At 35.0% G+C, this 25,552-nt stretch overlaps 1 protein-coding gene across 2 annotated transcripts in view; it reads right to left on the reverse strand.

The window, feature by feature from the left end:
- The window catches only part of LOC129231334 (E3 ubiquitin-protein ligase HECTD1-like), a gene marked incomplete at its 3' end in the record, with an annotated part of 223,648 nt that extends 206,666 nt beyond the window's left edge, over positions 1-16,982 (reverse strand). For both annotated transcript variants that reach the window (XM_054865623.1, XM_054865622.1), the window contains 1 exon segment: positions 16,504-16,982. In XM_054865623.1, coding sequence (XP_054721598.1) covers positions 16,504-16,643 — 140 coding nt within the window.
- Positions 16,983-25,552: the final 8,570 nt, after the last annotated feature.

Consider the following 25,552-nt stretch of genomic DNA (forward strand, 5'->3'; position numbering starts at 1 on the left):
TAAAAACTTTTCTGTTAATTGTATTACGTCTGGGAGGCAAATGAAAGTGAGTGACGAGCGAAAAAGGGTGAATGATTTAAAATGAAGAAAACATGCCCTCAATTAAAAACCGAAGAACAAAAAGGAGTCTTCAAAGCTTTTTAAAAGTGGTGCATTTTTTTCAAATGAGCAGTTTTCAAAGGCAGAGTTTTTGAACTTTTTGGAATGTAATCCAGTAACAATTTACAAGTGAAATACCATCCAGCAAAGAGGTGTTGTAAGAAACGTAAAGTGAGTAAACGCAATAGCACATAGGAAATTATTCAAATTCGTTGATTCATAGTTGAAAACAATTCTAAATTTGCCCGACTGATAAAATACGGACATGCACGAATATCATACATTCATAACACTTAATCAGAAGGAACGTCAAGTATTTAAAAAAACATTTTAAAAATTTTAAAAAAGAGAAAATAATCTAAATTTTGCGTTTTGTTTCCAAATTGTCCAAATAAGGAATTTTTTGGGAGGTCACAGTGACCTCCCATCGGGCACTGCTGAACATAAAATGCCATTATTTCTTCATAAGCTTGACAGTTTAAATTTCTGAAATACTATTTTTTGCATTTTTTTTTAATCACGAAAATTTTGCATCTTTTTCTTTCTTTATCTATTTAGGGGCGGGGAGGGGCAGTAGATTTCAGATCTGCCTTGGGGCGGCGTGGAGCTAAATTCGGCTCTGTCTAAGGCGACTGTATTGGACAAGGTTTAAGAGCAAACCGATATAAATCAACCGGAAGTATAATATTAACTCCGAAGTAAAGGTAACCCGGGGGGTTTCTCCCCCAGAAAATTTTGGAATTTGTAATCTTAAAAACGCATTTTAGACAATCTTTGGTAATTTTAGGGGAGAAGAGATTTGGTGGCGCTCCCCTGTCTATTTTTCGATATTGTAGCTCTAACAATTCAGTTTTAGATGGTCTTTGATGATGTAAGATTGAGGAGAGATTTAAGGGCATATCTAAGGAAATTTTTCTGATTTGTAATTGTGAGCATTATGTGTAGTGAAATTTAGACTTACTACACCGCTAGTAGAAGTGAATTTGCAAAGAAAATGTCCACAGCCTGAAGTTGGAGAAAAAAACACTTGAAGCATTTTTCCTCATGGAAAATCTGTATTTATTATCCTCAAAGGATTTCTTAAGTTGACGAACAACATCTTCATTGATATTTAAAAAACATTTAGAAGAATAGACAAAGATTAGCCGCTAATTTACAACGAAACATTAAGTTTACGAACATGCTGATTCCAAGGAATATAAGGCATTAACGTAACATACAAAAATAGGCCTAAAGGCGTTTTATGACTTTAAAATTGACATCACGTTGTATAACGCCCTGCCAGGAGTAACGAGCACTGGCAGACATCACGAAATCACATACAACACATTTTGCGGCTATGTGAGGTGAGAGAGAGAGAGCGAAAAAGATCGCTCGAAGTATTTAAAGGTCTTCACATGGCTTTCAAATTAAGAATATGCAAAATACAAGATGTGTTGCCAATGAAAGAAAGTTAAAGATATGTTGCCAATCAAAAATAACTCAATCTACAAAAAAATTCTCGCGGTTATAAGATACAATGAACTGGTGACTCGGTTCACCCAAAAGTTCATTCTCTTTACTGAGTCATTGCAACCGATCGCACAAATGACGTCACAACGTGATGCAATGTTTACATCGAAAAGGATTGATACTGCATGATGCAAAAGCGTATTTTTAATGTTTTTTTTTTTTTTTTTTTTTTTTTTTCAAATTAAGTGATTCTTTCACTTTTTGTGAAAGTTTAAATTAAAAATCTAACAAGCGGCCCCATTTTTGCAACATGCACAACAATCAGAAAAATTCACAATAAATTCAAATTGACAAAGTCACCATTGAATTTCACAAAAATTTTACACACCCAAAAAGTTCAAATTTAGTTTATATATTTTTCACCCCCAAAAATAATGTCACAAAAATGTCCAAGTTGAGATTTGGTATAAGGTTTTGTCAAAGCATCAGCTAAATTTAATTTAGAACTCACATACATTAATTTAAACAATTTTTCATTTACTAAATTTCTCAAAAAATGATACTTGATAACAATATGTTTACTTCTTTGATTTTGTATAGGACTTTTGGAAAAATCTATTGCAGCAATGTTGTCACAAAATATTTCACAATTTTTCAAAATTAAATTCAAATTTTCATTTTTTAAAATTTTCATGATCCAGACAAATTCTTTAGCAGCCTCTGTCAAAGTGACATATTCGGCTTCCATAGTGGAAAGAGCAATACATTTATGCTTAAAGGTTTTCCACATGATAGGTGTATTATCTAGCAAAATGATGTAACCTCCCATTGAAAGCCTATCATGTCTACTAGCTGCCCAATCTGAATCAGAATAACATTTAATATTTAAATTTGAAATATTTGATAACTTCAATTTAAGATTTTTCGTATACAAAACATAACCAAGAAGACGAAGTAAACCATGCCAATGTTTTTCACCATAATTAGATTGAAATTGGGAAAATATATTCAGAGCATATGTTATGTCGGGACGAGTTCTACTAGCCAAAAAGGATAAACAGCCAATTAAATTTCGATATGGTAAAGAATTACATTTATCTATTTCTAACTTACTAGTAGGCGAATCAATTTTTGAATAAACCACCCCAACCGAAATAGGAACATTACTAATTGGAATATTATAACTAGAATACAACTCGACAATTTTATTAATATATGTTGTCTGATGAATATACCAATTATCATCAATGTTTTGAAATTCAACACCCAGAAGTTTTCTTATTTCACCCAAAATTTTTAACTCAAAATGATTTCTTAAAAAATTTACAATTTCATTCAAATCAGATTTTAGTTTGCCAAAAAGTATGATATCATCAACATAAAAAAGAAGAATAACCTTATTTTTATATATGTAACAATTACACCAATCTAAACTAGTAAAGTTCATTTTCAAAAGTGTTTCATGGAGTTGATAGTACCACATTCTACCACTTTGGTGTAAACCGTACAAAGCTTTCTTTAACAAACAAACTTTACCAGGCTCTAGTACATATCCACTAGGTTGTTTCATATATACATTAGTATCCAAATTAGCATACAAATAAGCGTTATTTATGTCTACATGCAGATGACACCATTTAAAAAGACATACAAAAATACAGAAAAACAATCTGATTATAGAAAAATCAATGACTGGGCTAAAAACTTCTTGGAATGATTCTCCAGCTTCCTGAAGATAACCTTGGGCACATAATCGAGCGCGGTATTTCACAATATTCCCTTGCTGATCTTCTTTTACCGTATATACCCACCGATTTCCCAAAATTTTACTATACACCGCGATTATATATGGTTTGTATTTCCTGATCCATCGCGTTAATCCAATGTTTAGATTCCCTAGAATTAATGGCTTCTTTAAAATTTAATGGAAGTTTAATTTCAGCAAGATTTCCCTCTAAAATTTCTATTACCTTTCCCTCTTTTAAATTTTTGCCCGAAAAGTCAAAATATGATTCATCAAATTCAATTTTGTTATCATTACAATATTTAATAACTTCATTTAAAGAACGCAAGCGAATATTTGAACCTTCAATCCTATAGTAAATATCAGTTCTATCACCTGATGGTCTAGGAACAGCTTGACGCAACCAATTAATTTCGGAACAAGGTTTTAATTCTTCACTAGGACTATCACTGGAAAGCTCATCCACTCCCTGATTTGAAGTTACAGGATATTCATAATCAAAATTGTCAGGTAAGTATTTCATAACCCTTGGACTACTTGATCCAGAACCTAGTACAACATCTGCCCCTTTAGTTCCCTCATCAAAACTGACATTACATGTTTCTATGATTCTTTGTTCGTCTTCCAGCCAGACACGATAACCTCTAGTACTTTGAGCGTAACCTAACAAAATTCCTGGTTTAGATTTATCGTCCAATTTCTTTCTTTTCTGACTTGGAACATTTACAAAAGTTAAACAGCCAAAAGTTCTGAGATGTTTCACGTTAGGCTTTTTATTGAAAAACAGTTCAAACGGGGTATGATTGCTCCCATGACAAGACCTATTCCAAACATAAGAAAAACAAAATGCAGCTTCCCCCCCAGAATTTCGAAGGTAAGTTACTGTCTTTTAAATGTGCTCTAACTCCCCCCATTAATGTCTGGTTAAACCGTTCAATTATGCCATTCATCATTGGTGTGTAGGGATTAGTTTTCTCATGCCTAATGCCACGGTTATTCAAGAAAATTTCAAAATTTTGATTGCAAAATTCTTTCCCCCCATCTGTACGAATTGATTTAATTTTCCTCCCTAAAAGCCTTTCATTACGATTTAAAAATCTTACAAAAATATTGAAAACATCAGACTTCAATTTCATAGTGTATACAGCAACGCGTTTTGAAAAATCGTCCATAATGGATAAATAATATTTCTCTCCCCTCAAAGTTAAATTTGGGACTTCACCTACATCCATGTGTATAAGCTCTAAAGGTTTAGAAGATCTCACGGCACCAATCGATTTAAAAGAAATACTCCTAGCTTTAGTATATTTACAAATTTCACAATAGTTAACATTTTTATTCAATTCAGGAAGACCTCTAACACTATTGTTTTTGCTAGTTCTAGAAATATATTCATAATTAATGTGACAATATCTCTTGTGCCATAAATCTTCAGGTGAAATTTTACCAATTTTTTCAGAAATGTTACAAACAGGCTCAGAATTATCACAATGTTCACTATTTTTCAAATACAAATATCTATTAGGCTTAAAGAAATATAAATTTATGTCATTTCTACGCTTTGCATAAAATAATTGATTCCAATTTTTGTCATAAACTTTAAGAATGGTATTATGACCAACAAATTTGTTACCTTCCTGTTCCAATTTAGATAATGACAATAAATTACGACGGATTTCAGGATTGTACAGAACATCTTTCAAGATAATTTTCCTATGTCTACCATTAATTTTGACCAACAATTGAATTGTACCAACCCCTAAAATATTGCTTTGTTTACCGTCAACAGCCATAGACATTTTTAAGTTATTAACTGGTCTAAAATCAGAGAAAAGATTTTTATTTTTAGTGACATGTGACGTAGCTCCAGAATCGGCAATCCACGTTATATCTGAATCAGATGAAGTAATATTCAAAGCTTCCGACTCATTAATTTCACTCACATTATGTTGAGAATTAGAAGACCCTTGAGATAAATTTTTAGAATTTAACTTTGCCTTAAATTTAAAACAATCAACCTTTTTATGCAGAAAAATCCCACAAAAATTACATTTCCTTTTAAATCTATTTTTACTAAAATTTGACACAGGTTTACAACTACTTTTACAAGGATGGATCTTACCGGCAGGTAGCGAATTCGGAACGGTCACATACACAGCAGGTGTCTGTAGTGGAATGTTCATTTCAGAAATTCTATTTGCTTCGAGCAACAGTTCTTGTTCTATTTTCAATGGGGTAAAGTCCACGTCAGACCATCTGTAGATTTGCTGTACTATGGATGCAAATTCAGGGGGTAAACTCCGGATATACTGGAAACCTATGTAAAGGTCGGACATCGCATGGCCAACTTCTTTTAATTGTGACGCAGCTGCTTTCACTCGGCAGATGAAAAGACCAACAGTTTCGCCTTCTTGAAACTTGACTTGAAAAAATTTATCCAACAGGGATATTAATCTGGCACGGGTGTCAGGTTCAAAATACTTTCACAAGATTTCCCAAGCTATCTTTCCTTCAGTAGTGCATTCGATGAGAGGCTTGAATTCTTCTGACAGGAACTGATAAATGGTAGTATAAGCTCGAGTTCTTCTAAGATTTATTTCCGCTTTATCTCGGAACGTCAATTTTTCTTCTTCAAGTTTCTTTTCTTTTTCGTCAGCTTCGATGAATTCCCAGCTGCCCGAATGACGCAGGACAACTTGTATGTTTCTCTTCCAAGTATTCCAATTATTGGCATTTAGTAAAGGTATTGTAGGGACTTCCATACTTTCAAAAATTTCACGATGTTTTAAAAATTCTTCAGAGCATAAAAATTCAAATTTTCCAAGTTCTTCAGGTTATGGCCAGGAATTGCAAAGTCCAGGTGACCTGGGCCCATAACCACTTGTGAGCATTATGTGTAGTGAAATTTAGACTTACTACACCGCTAGTAGAAGTGAATTTGCAAAGAAAATGTCCACAGCCTGAAGTTGGAGAAAAAAACACTTGAAGCATTTTTCCTCATGGAAAATCTGTATTTATTATCCTCAAAGGATTTCTTAAGTTGACGAACAACATCTTCATTGATATTTAAAAAACATTTAGAAGAATAGACAAAGATTAGCCGCTAATTTACAACGAAACATTAAGTTTACGAACATGCTGATTCCAAGGAATATAAGGCATTAACGTAACATACAAAAATAGGCCTAAAGGCGTTTTATGACTTTAAAATTGACATCACGTTGTATAACGCCCTGCCAGGAGTAAAGAGCACTGGCAGACATCACGAAATCACGTACAACACATTTTGCGGCTATGTGAGGTGAGAGAGAGAGAGCGAAAAAGATCGCTCGAAGTATTTAAAGGTCTTCACATGGCTTTCAAATTAAGAATATGCAAAATACAAGATGTGTTGCCAATGAAAGAAAGTTAAAGATATGTTGCCAATCAAAAATAACTCAATCTACAAAAAAATTCTCGCGGTTATAAGATACAATGAACTGGTGACTCTGTTCACCCAAAAGTTCATTCTCTTTACTGAGTCATTGCAACCGATCGCACAAATGACGTCACAACGTGATGCAATGTTTACATCGAAAAGGATTGATACTGCATGATGCAAAAACGTATTTTTAATGGTTTTTTTTTTTTTTTTTTCAAATTAAGTGATTCTTTCACTTTTTGTGAAAGTTTAAATTAAAAATCTAACAGTAATCTTAGGAATTCATTTTAACTGTCTTTCGTAATATTAAGGACTCGGGTGCGACTCCATCCTCCCAACCATTTTTCGACATTGAAACTTTAAAAACGCAAGCCTTATCTGCAATAAGGTTAAGAAGCGGGAGGTTTGGGGGATCTCCGGCAGATTTTCTTTTGTAATTGTAGAGCTAAAAACGCGGTTACAATCTTTTCGTAATGATACGTAGAGGAGAGATTTGAAGGCACACCAAGAAATTTTTCTAATTTACAATTAAAGTCTTAAAGATGTATTCTAATTATCTTTGGTACAATGGTAGGGGAGAAGAGGGTTGGAACACTTCCCCGGAAATTGTTAGAACTTGCAGCTTTAAAAAGGCTATTTTAGAAGAATTTTGGTGATGTTAAGGGGAGGAGAGATTAAAAGGCCCATCCCAGGAAATTTTTCTAATTTATAGATTTTAAAACGCATTTTAGACTATCTTTGGTAAGGTTAGGGCTTGAATAGTTTCGGAGGTCCACTTAGAACGAAAACAAAATGATTCGATTTTTTTCAATTTAAGCTAGGAAAGAGGGTTTTAAAAAACTACTTGAAACTTCCTCAGTGTGGGTTTATGACTCCTGCATTGTTTTTATATTCATGTTAGACTTCGAGGAATAATAAGGATTTCTTTTTAAACATATCTCTAAAGCAAGTTTTAACTATTTTTGAAACATTCTCAGGGTGACCATGCCCCCCCCCCCCCCGCTCTCATTGTTTTCCATATTGTTATACTTTGTATGCCTTATAAGAGAAAATTTTTGCTCAAAAAAAGGGGGTTTTAACTATTCTTGAAATTGTATCGGAGGGAGCCATGGCCCCCATGGCTCCCTCCCTGGATCTGCCCATGGTATTTTATGATGTAAATCAGAGTTTCATTGCGAGGCCCCTGGAGGTACAAGGCCAAGGGTTGTGTCCCTCTTTGCCCACGCCTTGCTACACCACTGGCCTTAAAAATGAAGGCATCAAATCGAAAACATCAGAGGAAAATTGCAAATAATATTTAAATCATTCATGACCTTATAAAAAATTTTTATAAAAAGCAATCATTTGCATTTTTCCAAAATGTTAAATTAAAAAAAAATACATAGAAGCTTAATTTAATTCATTATACATTCCATTACACGGCACGTAAAAGATCCCTTAGGTATTTGTTTGGCTTTGAATGCCCTTGAAAAAATTAAATCCCTAGTGCAGCTTCATCAAACAGAGCTCTGGTGTCTCCATCTGGTGGAAACTGGAGATCAAAACTTCCAGTGCCAAATAGAGCCGTGTCTTAATGGTGACACATGAAAGACTGGATGCAGTATTGATGGTTCGCAGCAGATCCACAAAAGGCTAAAGCCTTTAACGCAGCCCATTATAGGGAAAAAAAATACCATATCTTAACCAAAGAATGCTTATTTTATCAATTTGTTGCAAAAAAAAATTATTAATGATAACAGGATTCCATTCTTCCAGCAGATTAAAAAATAGGGCCTTTACACGGCTTTTTTACAGCACATTTTTAAACTAATTAGGGCCACTTCAAGCCAATGTTGCACACCAATTCTCTTTGATATCTTAAATTTGTTTATATTTTTTTTTTAAATCTATCATTCATAATTTATGAGTAATTTTGAAATGTATTATTATTTTTTTTTTTATTTTACAGCAGAGTTTTAAAACGTTATAATTAAAGTTCTATGGGAGCTATAGAATTGCATGATAGCAAGAGGTTAATTTCAATGAATACATTCATTTTCGGACCCATGCTTCCTTTGTAATTGTACATCGCGGGGAACTGCACCTCGTGTTTGAGATTTCAATCCTTTTGCATTTTGTACATATTTTGATATTTTTGAAAAATGAAAGTTGTTCTGATATTTGCTATTTTTGATTAGCTTGTTTTACATTTTAATTTTAATGCATGAGTTTGCTTTTAAAGCCATGCGAGATTTGAAATTGTACATCGCTTGAAAAAATTGCATCTCTTGATAGATGTTTCAATCCTCTTGCATGTTGTAAATATTTTTAACCGACTTCAAAAAAGGAGGTTATGATTTCGTATTGCGGCTTTTTATGTGTGTTTTCGAATTATTCCAACCCTACCGGACTGATTTGAATTTTTTTTTTGTTTGGAAGGGTATACTTTCCAGATGGTCCCATTGTAATTTGGTCTGGATCTCATAAGGGGTCCCGGAGAAATCCAAGAAACTTTAAATTTCATACGTCATGATCACGTGGTGTTGCTGTGATCGGTGTATTTTCACACCTAAGTTTTTGGCTTTCTCTTGAACGATATTTAATTCTCGCGGCACATGGATCATTAATTTTCTCAACGCTGCGCCGCATGGTAATTTTTTATTATAGGTGTTACTAATGTATTTATTACTGCGTAGCAAAGCAGTAAATTAAATATATTTTGCTACTTTAATAGTTGAATCAATTACCTTAATATTTTATTTACTAATAAATAACTTCATTTAGGCACTAAAGTACAAAGTTCTTTATTTAATACTCCAATTTTCAAATATATTTAGAGTTCAATTGAGGGGGAATTGAATACAGAACACCCCTCCCCCACGATTTAATTTATATTCTTTAATAATATACATTATAACTGTGTATGATTTCTGAAGTTTGACCAATATTTTGGATTTACTATTTCAAGATGCGGCCAGTTCAATTTGAAATTAGGGTTACATTAATTAGCAGGCTTCAAAAAAAGGAGGAGGTTCTGAACTCGTCGGATTTGTTTTTCCTTTGTACAATGTTCCATAAATACTCGAAGACACCTGTACCCAGGGGTGTGCACAGGGAGGGGGGATGGACACCTGTTGGCCCGGGCCCGAGCCTGGAAGGGACCCAATATTTTTGTAACTAACGGTGAATTATAGGGGTAAACAATATGGAGAGGGGCCCGGAAAAGTCATTTGTGATGGGCTCCAAAATTTCTGTGCACGCCCCTGCCTGTACTGATAAGGAAAAGTCTTTTTTTTTTTTGAAACAGCATAGTTCCTCGGCGGTCTAATGTTAATCAAGTTCAGGTTTGATGAAATTGAAGGAACTCTTCAAATATCATACTCATATTTAAATTGATTTGTACTTTATTAACTTTGTATATCGTCTCACTTAGTGAACCATTTTTTATGCTTTTTTTTTTTTTTGCTTAGCAATGGGTGGTTTTGTTTAGGGGTGGTCTAATTTAGGTTCCAAATCTTTGATTTACCCTATTTGTTATTTGGGGAAAAGTTAAGGGTAGAGCAATAAATTTCATGCAATTTCCCTCACAAACGATTAAATATAAAACCCATTGATAAACAAAGGCCATAAAACAAAGGTTTATACTTTCTTTACCTATAGTTAAAGAAAGTGCTAAAAATGTATTTTATTAAGAGTAATGATAATGAAAATTTTGAATTGAGGATTCTCTGAAGCAAACACAAAATTCATTCTAGTGGAATTTTTAATCATCTATAGTGGGGCCATGTGAAGAAACATGCGACTTTTATCACGAGTTACATGACACTAATTGCAAAACATAAATTAGAATTTACAATTCTAAAATTTACAATTTTACAAATTTAAACTTAAAGCGATTTCATTTTTTTTTTAAATGACTCGTTCATTTGCTTTCGGAAAGCAAACTTTGATAAAGTTGAACAAATGATGAAGATAATTTCTTTTGTACATAGTTACGCAATCGAAAAAGCCTTTCTTCACAATCGTCGGAAGTCTCAGAGACGCTCCCCGTGTTATTTACACCACTAAAAAGCAAAAAATAAATTACTTTTAAATAATTTTAAAAAAAAATCGCCTTCAAAAAATACCCAGGAACTAAAAAGCAAAAAATAACTGATATTACACTTACATTCTATTTCCTACCCAAACATAGAAATGAAATTTATTTTACAATAATAGTACAAAAATCAACTAAACACCGAATTATAAAATAAACAATGATTTAAATTACTATACGATGAATTATTTTAAATACCTAACTAATTATATACGATCTCCTAATTTTTAATAACCTTTTGAAGTTGGGGCTTCCTGTAAACAACAACCATAACATAACTGACAACCCACCGAATCCTGAATTAAACACTAATTTAACTATACGCGAAATTAGTCTTTAAAACTAAACCTACTCAGTTATGTTAGGTAGTACTTAATAGGAGGCCCCGACTTCAAAAAGTTATTAAAAATTAAGAGATCGTATATAATTAGTTAGGTATTTAAAATAATTCATCGTACAGTAATTTAAATCAGTGTTTATTTAATAATTCGGTGTTTAGTTTAGTTGATTTTTGTACTTTTATTGTAAAATAAATTTCATTTCTATGTTTGGGTAGGAAATAAAATGTAAGTGTAATCAGTTATTTTTTGCTTTTTAGTTCCTGGGTATTTTTTGAAGGCTTTTTTTTTTATTTAAAAGTAATTTTGATATTTTCGATTATCGGAAGTTATTTTAACACAGGCTACCTTAGAATAGCTTATTTTATGTTTAATTTTAACCCTTAACAGGGGAGGTGCGGAGACCGCTCGAATGTTTACCCCACCACCCCTTAACTCATATTTGGTCAGATCGAATGTTTTCTCCCAATAGCTTATCGTTTTGTGACCTTGAACACCCTCCTAGCTTCTTTGTACTTTTTGGCACGTGCATCTGGTAGAAATTCCGCTACATTCTTCAGTAGCGGTCTGAGAGACCGCACCTCCCCGGCTGTGTAACTATTTTCGGCCCTACTACTCATGGCTCTCAAGTTAGGTTCGCGGAGATATATTCAAGAAAAGGAAAACATCATACTTATGTTTATCATGTAAATACCTTGTTTGCTTAGAATGCACACAAAAGCTTTGTACTAATTGTTTAAGGGAAGATGAGGACTGAATCACTGTAGGAAACATGATGCAAAACTGTCCAAATTCAGGTACTGTCAAAATTTTTTTGTAATGTGCAATGTCGAAATTTCTGGTACTGAAATATTCTTTACATATTAAATAGCCAAGGTACATTCATTAATAAATACTATATTCGTTTTTATTACGAGTTTTAAATAATTTATTTCAACTTACCATTTTTTTCGAAAAATCTTAATGCTCCGGAAAAATTTCCTCAAAGAGCGTAAATTTATTTTTAAACGCAAAAATGATTTTTTCCCTTAGCAGAAAATGGTTCAGTGAACATTTATGCCAAATTACACAAAATTAGTTCAATTACACGATTTTTAAAAAATTTAAAAGTAGCGCGGTCTGTGTGACCGCACCTCCCCTGTTATGTCCCATTTTTTCACCTCCCCTGTTACGGGTTAATGAATGGATTCATTTTCGAACCCATGCTACCTTTGTAATCGTACTTTGCGGGGAATTGCATCTTGTGCTTGAGATTTCAATCCTATTGCATCTTGTATATTTTAATATATTTGATAATCAAAAGTTGTTTTGGCATAAGCTACATTAAAGTAGCTTATTTTAAGTTTTATTTTAATAAATAATAAATCCTCTTATTTTTAGGAGACATGTCAACATTGCACACAGGATTCGTGACAATTTACTTCCAGTGTTTAAGATTTTAATCCTTTTGTATCTTTTAAATACTTCAATATTTTAGATGATTGAAAACTATATTTTAATAACTAAAAATTAATAAGTTCAGTTTTTTATTATTTTTACCTTTGCAAGTTTTTTTAATAATTTCTTTTAGGTTATCGTAGTAGTTTAGCTTATCTCAATTTTAATCATTAACTCATTAAACTCATTATTCAATGGAGTTCCTCATGGAAAGCAAAGACTTAGAGGACAATAAATTTGAATGGGAAGATTGAACCTTTATTTTTTTTTATTTTATTTTTTTTTTGACAGTTTTGTCAAAGTTTTTACCAAAGAAGAGTTATTGAAGTTTAAGTGTCCCACACTTCCAACATTCCGGTAAAAATTCCTTCAAGTGTTGGATTCGAGTTTAATTCCAGCTGAACTTAATCGGCCAGCTGATTATGGCAAGTCAACAATAAAAAATGCATGCACAATATTTAGATCGCCAAGTGAAGTCGGCTTTTTAAAAATGAAGGGAGCTGAAAAGCATCATACAGTGCCATTTAAAAAAGACGGATTTTTTACATTTGAGAAAAATGCTGCGCAGTGAACCGGGTCACCTCAAACTAATGCAGAAATTACCGGATACAATGCTTTGTATTACTTCTAACAATGCTGAGGTGGAGAGAGTGTCGAGTTCCAGGAAAGATATCATAGACATGACAAGCATGACTTTAAAACGATATTAAATTGTTCAAAATGTACTAATTCTTTGGTCACTTGAGTAGATGCTTTTTAATATAATGTTGTATAAAATGTAATAAATCTCCACTTCAAAAAAATATTCAAAAGTAATTATCAAAAAAACTAGCTTATTTTGTTGAAACTACATTTAAAAAAATATATTAATATCCATAGTGAAATGTCCCTGCTATAAGAGCTTTCAATCATTTATTCTTTTTTGAAGAACATAAACTAATTCTGTATATGTCTCACACAATTTTTTACTTTGACTCAATTTTCAACTTAAAATATGCGTTACAAGTTCGAGTGCCAATCAGAGGTGTTCCCCTAAGGTATACTCCGTATATATCGTCTACTCTCAAACATTTTTTAGTCATATAGCGTATACCCTCAAGCTTCAGGAATTTTTATATTATGACATACTATGTACAAGATCACATACACATATTGTGCGAAATGGATTACTAGAAGTATACCCTCAGTAAAATTGATGGGAACATCACTGGTGCCAATTTTTTCTTCAAAAATACAAAAATAATGCTTATAAAGTGCAATTATTTCTACATATCTAAACTGTGTAATGTGACAATGGTGTTACAAATGTATAATATTATCACATTGCAAGGTGTGACTAATTACTGCAGAATATTTTCCAAAAGATTACCAAATAGTTTTACACCTACTGCACTAATATGTCATGTTTTATATTGAAGGGATCTGTATACTGAAATTTGAATCAGCATTGATATTAATGATATCCTATTTCAATCCAAATCATACTCTAATCCTTCAATGAGAAAAAGAAAATGATGACTGGCACTGAGATTTTTATTAGGTTAAGATTTTTAACTCCCACATATATAAATATATGTGTGTGTTTGGCTACCAAAAATTTGAAGTGGCTACCAAAGAAAAATACCAGTCTACACCTCTAATGATAGCTCACTTTAAAGACAATTACATGCACATTAATTTAATATGTTTATGTAACTTGAATAATTGTTGAGAATTTTTTCCTTAAAATGATAAGTTCAAAAATTTTAAAGATAGTCTTTTGAAATTTTTGGAAAAAACACATGACTTTTATGGTACTTTAATGAATGCAGAGAATTTCAGAGTGGGACCATGATAGGATCATCAGTTACAGCAAATAATGTAGGACACATTACTGCAATTTTTGCTAAAACCTTTTAGTAACTGCTGAACTCTTCATGGTCCCACTGAGAATTTTTAGATATTTTTTTAAAAATGCATTAAAAATCAAACAGCATTTTTAAAGAAATTAAAGGACACCGTCACAAAAATTTTTGAATTTTTTGAGCAATCACGATTGCTTATTGTTCTCATTTGACTGTTTTGATGTCCTATCTTTTTATTTTCCCAGCGCCACCCTCCGCACCCTGTCACCGTCGACCGGCTCCTCACGATGCTGCTCCTATAGTGAAAGTCGTCTCCAGGTTGCATCCATGTCCCACACACACGCGCATACATACGCAGCTACACACACACATACACACAACTACCCACACATTCATGCCTGCACACTGACACAAACACATATGCCTACACACACATACACATACCCCCCCCACACACACATACACACATTCATATACACAACTACCCACACACTTATGCCAGCACACAGACAAACACACATGCCTACACACACATACCTCTACACACAAACACACATACCCCCACACACAAACACACATGCCTACATACACACACTCGTGATTGCGAAAAACATAATTTGAATTCAAAGTTTCGGAATTCAAATTAGAATTAATTGGGGGAAGTAGGTCACATTTTTTTTTTTTTTTTTTTTTTTAGCAATCACGATTGCTTATTGTTCTCATTTGACCGTTTTTGAGGTCCGTGCCTTTTTCAGCTTGAACCAGAAGCCTCTGCAGCACCACCGCCCTCTGCAGGCGAAGCGGCACGGCTGCTCCGGTCCTCAGCTATCCACTTCTCCTGGTCGGAGGGGTCCGTGTCCTACACACACACACACACACACACATACACACGCCACGTGCATACACACAAGTCTACGCACACACACAAGCCTACACTTACACACACAACTATGCACACGTAACCGTCCAGGAGGAGAGGCAGGCTTGAGGGGGGGACAGGAGCTGTTTCTAGAAACAATAACTCCAATGAGTAGGGTCCTGTCTCAGTTCGTGATTGCGAAAAACATAATTTGAATCCAACGTTTCAGAATTCAAATTAATTTTTTTTTTTTAAATATTTTGTGGAAAACATTTTTTCTCTTATTCAAGTTACAAACTAAACTGAATGCAATTCTCTTTGAAATGAGCAATTATAAAACTGTTGCTTTCATAAAACATGAGCTATAACATTTGAAAGTGAAATTTTGCAAAATTTTCCCCCACATTGTTTGCCATAACTGCTGAAGTCACTCATACACTCTAAAACATGTATTCATTAAAATACATTTAAGATCATATCTTTTCAAAAATTTTAAAAGACATTTTAAATTTTGTGAACAAGTTTCTCTTGAAAATCATTAAACCATACACTAAAATTCTAGAAATAATTAATATACCACAAAATATAAAATTTTTGTTATGTAATTTTAACAAATGGCTCTATCCATTTCAATTATTTAATTAATATTAATTATCTTCAATAGTTTTAATTGGTTTCATCTTAATTGATGTTATTTATCAGCTAAAAAATCTGCTTCAGCATTTTTCTTCTTTTGAAGTTCATGGAACCTTGGACCCCCCCTCATAACAAAGTTCCCCCTAGTTACGTGCCTGATATTCAAAATCATTGCATGATGATACAAATTTTCATCGATGAATTTTATGCTTTTCCCTTCAAACCTAATCATTTTAAAAGCATATGGGGCACTCCACGGTATTTTTGACGTTATGTAGAGTCCGTAACCTGACCTTTTTTGGTCTTAACTTTTTAATTTACCGTTTGATTTGCAAATTATTTTAATATTAGCTGGTGTGTTGGTAGGAAAAGATCAAAATAAAATAATATGCTAATCAAACAGTAAATTAAAAAGTTATGGCAAAAAAGGTCACGTTACGGACTCTACATAAATGTCAAAAAATGCCCCATATATCTCAAGCATCTCAAACCGAAAAAAAAAAATTATTTCGCTTCAAATCCCAGCTATTTTTAAATATTTATATTTTCATTCAAAACACCGTGGAACAGTAAGGGGAAGCAGACTCAAAAAACTTACCTTTCGAAGCATCGGTCAACATTATCGGACATCAATAAAAGCATACAAAGTTGCTCTAGTGCTATAAGTTGCATATCCCTCTCATCCCCTTGGCCCATATTAAGCCATTCTAATAATGTTTCGGGATCCACATCAGCCATCTTTAAAAGTTGCTGCGACCGTCCAGGGAACCAAATTAATAATACGTAATCAGCTTACTTTAATTTGAGTTAACATTGCTTAGATATTGCACTCTATAAATGCAAAACTTATAAAAGCATATTCGAGTCAGACTTAAGAAGCACTGATGCTTCACGATTTCAATGGATGCAATAATAAGAATCAAGATTGACTTTGGCTTTTAGACGGGTTTTCCGAAACTACCCTGAATCTTCAGGTATTTTAACACCATGACTAATTATACATTTTGTCGAGAAAACAAAATGTGAAATGATTCTTCACAACAAACCATGACACGGAAATATTGTTCCAATCTTTAGAATAAGTTGAGTGATCTGTGCACTTCCAAGAACATACGAAATTCTAACACTAGGGTGCATTCGGAAACGCGGATCGGTCGCCTCGGTGCAACCGCAAGCGTTCGGAAACGCTTGCGGTGGAACCGCTGACGTCATTTAACCGCGTTCGGAAACACTGCGGTTGTTTTCTGGCGGTCGACTTGGTAGCAACCTGTGGCACCGCTGTCTGGAAGCGGTTAGCGAGATCACAAACGTCACAAAGTCTGTGTTGGCCAATCCGGTCGTGTTTCATGTTTTGATCGTAACGCACGTGACTTGCCTACTATGAAAGTTACGCGTTGATTGGAGTGTCGTTTGCTGCTGAACTAGAACTACCGCGGTTTAACCACGAGCGTTCGGAAACACAGCTGTTCTACCGGAATTCCTAGAGAAATTCCAAATACGTCATAACCACACCGGACTAACCACGCGGTGTAACCGGTGGATCGTTTCCGAACGCAGCCCTAGTGAAAATAATGCTATCTTCCTCCATAATTTTCACATTTTTTTTTAGGGTCTTATTTTCAAAGAAAATTCTGATGATAATAACTTGTTAAATATTTAACGTTTATATCAACTTTCATGTTTGAATAGCTGGAAGAGACCACGAAGTTTCCATTGTCTTTCAGTTGCAGTTTTACTCCATGATTACAAATACAAATACAAAAGTGACGACCAGCAACAGGCTCTGGGCCCAGCTAGACTGGTCCTAGTCAATTTACAATCCCCAGTGAAGATCAATGGCCCTCTTAAAACTGTCTACTCCTTTGCTCATTACCACCTCTTCCGGTAAGCTGTTCCAAGGTTCCACTACCCTGCTAAAATAATAATTTTTCCTAATATCCATGTTAGCCTGAGATTTAAATAGCTTAAAACAATGACCCCTTGTCCTGTTTTCAGTGCTAAACTTTAGCCCCGTAACATCTTCCGTTTGAATAAATTTAAACAGCTGAATCATGTCCCCTCGGTCTCTTCTTTGCTCAAGACTGTACATTTTTAGCCTTCTAAGCCTGGAATCATAATCTAAGTGGGAAAGTCCACTTATTAGCCTTGTAGCCCGCTTTTGAACCCTTTCCAATACATTAATGTCTTTCTTAAGATAAGGAGACCAAAACTGAACAGCATACTCCAAATGGGGTCTTACCAAACTTCTATATAAGGGCAGAAGAACTTCTTTAGATTTATTTAAAATAGATCTATTGATAAACCCAAGCATCTTATTGGCTTTGTTGCTAGCAATGCTGCACTGTTGGCTAAACTTTAAATCCTGACTTATTAGGACCCCCAGATCAGTAACTTTGTCTGCCTGACTAATGACTGAACCTTACAAATAATAACTTGTACACTTATTTCCATGCCCTAAATGTAGCACTTGACATTTCCCAACATTAACAGCCATACCATTCCTTTTTCGCGAGGAACAGAGTTCTCACTCTCCAGAATTTCCTCCTCGTTCTTAAAACAGCCACTGGGGATACCGCTAGTAATCCCTTACCCTTTTTTGTGAAATATGTCCCCCTTTGCTATTATTATTTCAAAAGTTCTCATCCGAAACTCATATCTACATTTGGCGAAACTTCACGGGCCTGACCGGGGATCGAAATATGCTTCGATTACCAAAATTTTTTTACACGAGATGTCAATACAGAACTTTCCCACCACAGGCGATTAAAAAAATATATATACAAAAGAAATTTTTTTTTTAATTTAAAAACTGCAAATTTTTACATATTTGGCGAAACTTGAATGGGGCTGGGGAGAGGGGTGGGGCATCAAAATACATTTCCAAAAAAAAAAAAATTTGCATGAATATTTGATGCGAATGCGCAACTTTTCCCAACACAGGCAATTTCGATTTTAAAAAAAAATTAAATGCACATAGAGTTGAATTTGATATTTTATATAGTAGCTAAACAGATTCGCTTTCAAAGAGGACTGACCGGACACTCATAGCAAAGATTTACAACCCAAGGAAAGGCAATAAAATCCAGGGCACCGGTGGGAATCGAACCAACGACCTCCGGCTTAGAAGCCGCATCTTCTACCACAGAGTTCCTGAATTTGCCATATTTCGTCATTTCTCCCCCCCCTACTCATAGACGGATGTAGCATGGGAACCCAGATGGGGGCAATTGGGGACTCAACCCCGCCTACCCCCCCCCCCCCCTAGAAAGAGCTTCCTTATTTTTAGTACTTTTTCTTTGCAAAAATATAAAAGCATTTCTTCTCCAGCCTACTGAAATCGGTTTGCAGGGGGGGGGGGATATCCTGCTAAACCATGGGGAAAATATCTGAGCGCCCCACCCCCCTTACAATTTTGCATATGGGCGCACATGGGATGCAGGACTAAGTTTTTGACGGAAGGGGGAGGAGCAGATTTTTTTTTTTTTTTTTTTGAAGTGAAAATTTCTTTAGGCGCGTTGAGCATTTTTGCGGTGGGGAAATCCATACATTTCAGGACACTGAAAGATCCGTCACTTCACCAAAATTTGGAATACAGCGCATGCGCGGCTTCTCTCCGTTCCTTACGAAAGATTTTTTCGTTATTACGACGCACGAGGCTCAGTAGGATCGGCATCACATCGACAATTTTAACGTGATGCAATAAATAACTCTAAATATCGTCAATAGTGAAATGGGAAGATTGGGCGCCGACTATTGGGCGCCGGGAACTTTGGGCGCCGAGCATTTTGGGCGCCGGGAACTTTGGACGCCGAGCATTTTGGGCGCCGAGCACTTTGGGCGCCGAGAACTTTGGGCGCCGAGCATATTGTGCCCAGTATTCCCGGGGCCTAAAATGCTCGGCGCCCAATGTTTCCGGCGTCCAAAATGCTCGGCGCCCAATGTTCCCGGCGGCGAATTTTGAAACGCTCTCAATGCTTACGTTACGGTAGCTACCGGTTAGTTAACCCCGTGACAGCTAATGATCACGTGCTCCAATCAACTGCTTAAGAACGGTAACCGGTTGATCATAGAACGCTGCGGTTAGTAACCGGTAGACCGGTGAGGTTCGTCGAACGCAAGGAATGCTTGCATTCGCCGAGCTCAACTGGTAGCTACCGGTTAATCGATCACGTGACATCTAATGATCACGCAGCGGTTAGCAACCGGTTATTCAGTGTCGACCGGTTAGGATCGCCGAACAAAACCAATTACAGTACATTGATGAAATGAGAAATAAAAATGAGCCGCCCCTTTAAATTGTGAGGTAGAAATTGCAATGCGAAATATTGCTGTTTAAAGTTTTAGTTCGTTTTAATTTCACGAATTACTGTTTTTTGTGTTGTGAAATATTTCCGTTTTCGTAGGGGTTTTTTCTGAATCTTAATTTACGTCTGTATTGTTGTTATGTTTGGAACCCTTTCCCCCAACTACCAATCACTTCTGAAGTGCTGCAAATTCAGAGTTAATTACAATACAATATGAATAGCAACCCCTTCTGCAAGTTTTCCGGATTTTTCGCATGCCATGAATCTATGGGAAAAAAACGGAAACGAACAAGTTCAAAGGGTGCAAGAATGCACTAGCCAAGGGCACTCACTTTGGCTCCCCTCCCCCCTCTATGAATTCAAAGTCAATTATACAATATTTGCTGTAAACTTCTTTGACAGGGAACATTTTAATATAATTAAGATTTTGGTGCAATCTGCAAATTGTTATCAATTATCAGTTCATTCAGGCAAAATTAACAAGGCCAAAAAAAAAAAAAAAAAAAATTTAGAGCTCTGAATATATTATTATCATTAGCATACAAATGAACTCACACCTATTAGACTATAATGATTTAGTACAGTTAAGGAGTGACACAAGCTCGGAGCATAAAACAATCGAAATGGAAAAGCTTACAGTTCCTGGGGCCAATGACTACTGATTGCGAGTAGTTGGGTGGTAGCCAAACGTGTCATTAAATTTTTTTCTAGGAAATGGGGGGGGGAGTGTGCAAAGGCTGACACTGGTCGCTCAAATTCTCACGAGCCCCACAGAGCATAGGAGCAGTGACTCAACATCTTCCCACCCATCCTTTCCCCTTTTTATTTTATTTTTTTTTATAAAACTAAAAACTGAGACAGATGAAGGTGAAATTAAATTAAATGAAAAGGATTATATTATTTCCTGAGATAAAATGTATTTCTTAGATCATTAAATGGTAGTATTTTTTACAGATTTTCTCACGACATTTTTATTGTTAAAAAACTTTATGAAATAACCAAAATCTTCAACATATTGTTCAGAGAAAACCAATAAATTAAAACATCAACAACATAAGAGAAGCTCACTCAGATTGTATTTCAGTTACTATTCTTAAGAATATAAAAAAAAAAAATCAACAGTCAAAGAAACTCATTTTGAAACAGCATGTATTATCTACCACGTTAAAATCTGTTCTGCGTCTCTTTCAATGTGAGTTTATTGCGAATGTTTACAGCAAGCAGAATTTTCCAAATATAACAACAATACAGACGTAAATTAAGATTCATAAGAAACCCTACGAAAACGGAAATATTTCACAACACAAAGAACAGTAAATCGCAAAATTAAAACGAACTAAAACTTTAAACAGCAATATTTCGCATTGCAATTTCTACCTCACAATTTAAAGGGGCGGGGGCCTTACAATGATTATATCTAGAAGGGAGTCGTTAACGAGAAACTGGTCAGAAAACCAGTTTTTCGCCGTGCGTGACGTCACTTTCCGTGAGGCACCATTTCTCCCTACCATGAAGCTATCCTAAACGTCTTGCTGCCGACTTTAGCTGCCGAGAAGGACCATTCTCGTTTTCACCCGGGTGGCAGGTGGTGAGTTCGCTTTCTCGGGAGGTGAGAAGTGCTTCCTAGTCAAGATGGCGGTGGCTGTTTACACTTGCGTTGTGATGGAAATTTTGCAATTGTGGGATTTCTAATGCTTGTAATTTTGCAAGAGGAGTCTAGGAAATATTGCAGCCAAGTTACTTTTAATAATAGTAACATTATTATAGGAACATGGTTTTCATTAAACACTGACGCATTGTTTAAATCGTTTAGTAATTTAAATATCTTCGGTTTCAAAATATTATGATCATGTTTTTCGTTATAAAGTGGTACGAACATATTTTTCTTAGGCTCATTCCCCGAATATGGATGTTTTTAAATGAACATTAATTATGATGAGGTCAAATAGATACATTTTTTAACAATTTCGATCGCGAGAAATGACTCATTTCTTTTTTTATATATTGGTGTTTCTGCCTTTAAATTACATGTTTTGATAGTTTTGACATGCATATTGCTGGATTCAATTTTGCGACGTTAAGCAACGTCGATCTACAGATAGACGTTTTCTAATAACTGAGAATATTTTTAGTCCCCCCAAACCTTTACTTTTTGTACATATAATTTTGTCTTAAAAAATAGCAGGGTATGAATGTTGGTCATTTTAATAGAACCTCAAGATCCTTAGAAATTTTTCACCTACCAAATATTTTTTAATTTACATTTCATAAAATATCAAGCTTTATTTTTCGAATCAAACTGCATTCAGTTTTTTGTTTTTTTGTTTTTTTTTTCCGCAGTATGTTTACGCACTGTTTTGTTGTAACCTCAGTACAAAATCAACGCGAAACACTTTCCATGTAATTAATTAAAAGAAACAAAGTTTAAACCCCACAGCCCTTTTCATGTTAAGTTATAAGTTATACACTATTCTAGCCGAATTGATTTGCTGGACCACTGTTTTTTCATTAGAAGTAATGAGAAAGGGCATTGTAGTCAATTCAAAACGATAGTTTTTGAATTCCCCAGCTTTATTATTAATCCATTATTCTTCAAATCTGCATTAAATAAAAAAAGGTTTTTTTTTTCTTTTTTTTTTTAAATATATTTCACCCTGTCTATTTGAAAATCTCTGATTGAGTAGATAGGAGTAAAAGCTATAACAGTAGCCTGACTAGCTCTCACCACTCAAAAAAGAACTTAATTTTGGGCCAGTTTATAACATAAGATAGAATAAACAAAAAATAAATGCATAATCATACAAAGAACACATAAACACAACACAAGTAATGCAATAAAGTACGTCTATTTTATAACGGAACCCAGGTATACTATTACAAATATGCTACTTTATCCTAAATTGACTGCAATAGAATTGAGTATAAAATTGTTTAGCCTTTTTTTAAACAAATTTCGATTATTAATGGTTTTTTAAAAAAATGGGTAAGGTGTCCACAATCTTGGTCCGTAAGAGTTAATGCCATTAAACAATAGATTTGTTTTTGCGTTAATAGGTATAATGTTTTCACGGTTTCTAGTGGGGTCATTATGAACCAAGTAAATTCTGTCAAATGGTTCTTAAAAGCCGTTTGTTTTGCTTTTGAAAGATAATCAAGAGCGAGTCCATCGTTTATTTTTTCAAAAAATATAACAATTGCTTAGTTTTTTTTTTTTTAATTAATAAAGATTCCACCTTTCTCAAGGCTTTGTACAGAATCATGAAATCAAAACAAATATGTGGCGCATGAAAGTTCATGAAGAAAGAGAATTCTTTGGTGTAAACGAAGATTAACAGTCACTAGTTTCAAACTACAGCAACCGTGCTTCCCAAATCGGCATTTCTAATTACACGAAACATAATCGTAAGGATGAGACTACATTGTCAACAATTTAGGGGGGGGGGATAATCTTAAAACTAGACCATTGTCAAATTTTATTTGCTTACTTACCGTGAAAAAGTTTTGAAAACTGATGTATATTAAACAAAAGGCAAACAAAGAGGCACTTTGCATTTTAAAGTATTCTTTCGAAAGAATATTTTCAAAAGAAAAAAATAAGCCAAAAATAAAATTAATAAAATGCGTAAACACAAAAGAAAAAAAAAAGGTTGGTTATGACATATCAAGAAATGTATCTGCCAATTTGTTTGGCCATGAGATAACTCCTCGGATCCCGAAACGCCGTGGAATTAGAAGTTGCGGATCCCCGTTGCTGTGGACAAAAAAACTCAATTAGTACGAGAAACCGCAAATGCCGTGGGAAACTGAGTTGCAAGCCTCTTTTGCCGTAGGAAAAAAGAACTCCAGTCCGACTGAAGAGATTCCTTTCCCGCGTCACGAGTAGTTCTCGGAACGCTGGAAACAGGGACAAAATACTCACCCGATGCAATGGTGGTAAGAGCAAATGGGAGGAACCGACTATTTTCTCGGTTGTTCTCGGTTTTCGTGAGGGAGAAAACGTCGTCACCAGAATTGAACGTTACTTACGTTGTAGGGCCCCGGCTCTGTTTACATTTTACTCGGGGTTGCTTTAATGTATCCATGTTACCATGCTGTTTAATAGAACGCGCTCGTTTTTATTTCTCATTTCGCCAATGTACTGTAATTGGTTTTGTTCGGCGATCCTATCCGGTCGATCACTGAGTAACCGGTTGCTAACCGCTGCGTTCTATCATCAACCGGTTACTGTATTAATATGAAGCACGTAATCATTAGATGTCACGTGATCGATTAACCGGTAGCTACCAGTTGAGCTCGGCGAACGCAAGCATTCTTTGCGTTCGGCGAACCTCACCGGTCGACCGGTTACTAACCCCAGCGTTCTATGATCAACCGGTTACCATTCTAAGCAGTTGATTAGAGCACGTGATCCTTATCTGTCACGTGGTTAACTAACCGGTAGCTACCGTAGCGTAAGCATTGAGAGCGTTTCAAAATTCGCCGCCGGGAACATTGGGCGCCGAGCATTTTAGGCCCCGGGAATACTGGGCACAATATGCTCGGCGCCCAAAGTTCCCGGCGCCCAATCTTCCTAGACCGGTCAATAGCGTCAAATTAAAACCATATTCAAAAAATATAAGCCAAATTGATATAAGCCAAATGTTAGCCAAATTATAACATCCGTTGTGTTTGCATTGATAATAACACTGATTTTCCCCCAAAAAGGTGTAAAAGACCCCTTTTGAAACATTTGAATACAACCAAAAGGGGAGGTGCACAACTAGACCCCACTAAGAGTCTACATACCAAATTTAAACTTTCTACGACAAACCGTTTTTGAGTTATGCGAGATACGTACATACATACTCTCCGTTCCCGAAAGCAAAGACTAGCACTCAGGATTCATTCCATTTTAAAAAGGGGCGATAGGTTGACGATGGGCACTTTCAGCTCGCACTTGCTATCTCTGTCTTTTTTAACATTACTTTAGAGGAACTGCTGAACACGGTTATTACTACTGAACACCTTTTCCCTACTAGCAAAATTTCTTGCATCAACCTTGACAGATCTTGATATTATACTGACGGCGTCAATATTGACGTGTTTCATACTGCATAAAGCTTGCATAAAGATTAAAAAGCAATATTACAATAACAACACGCATGCAACATTGCATTCATCTTAAAATATCAATATTGATATTACCTTACAATAACAACATTGCATACATGTTGACGCCGTCAAGATGATATTGATTTCATGCTGTCGCCGTCAAGGTAATTAGTACACAATAGAACAGGTGGACCTTAGTTGATACTTGCGCATGCGCGCAGTTCTTTCTACCCAGCGTCCCTCGCATTGCTG

This window comes from Uloborus diversus, chromosome 10, assembly GCF_026930045.1.
Source record: "Uloborus diversus isolate 005 chromosome 10, Udiv.v.3.1, whole genome shotgun sequence".
Lineage (NCBI taxonomy): Eukaryota > Metazoa > Arthropoda > Arachnida > Araneae > Uloboridae > Uloborus > Uloborus diversus.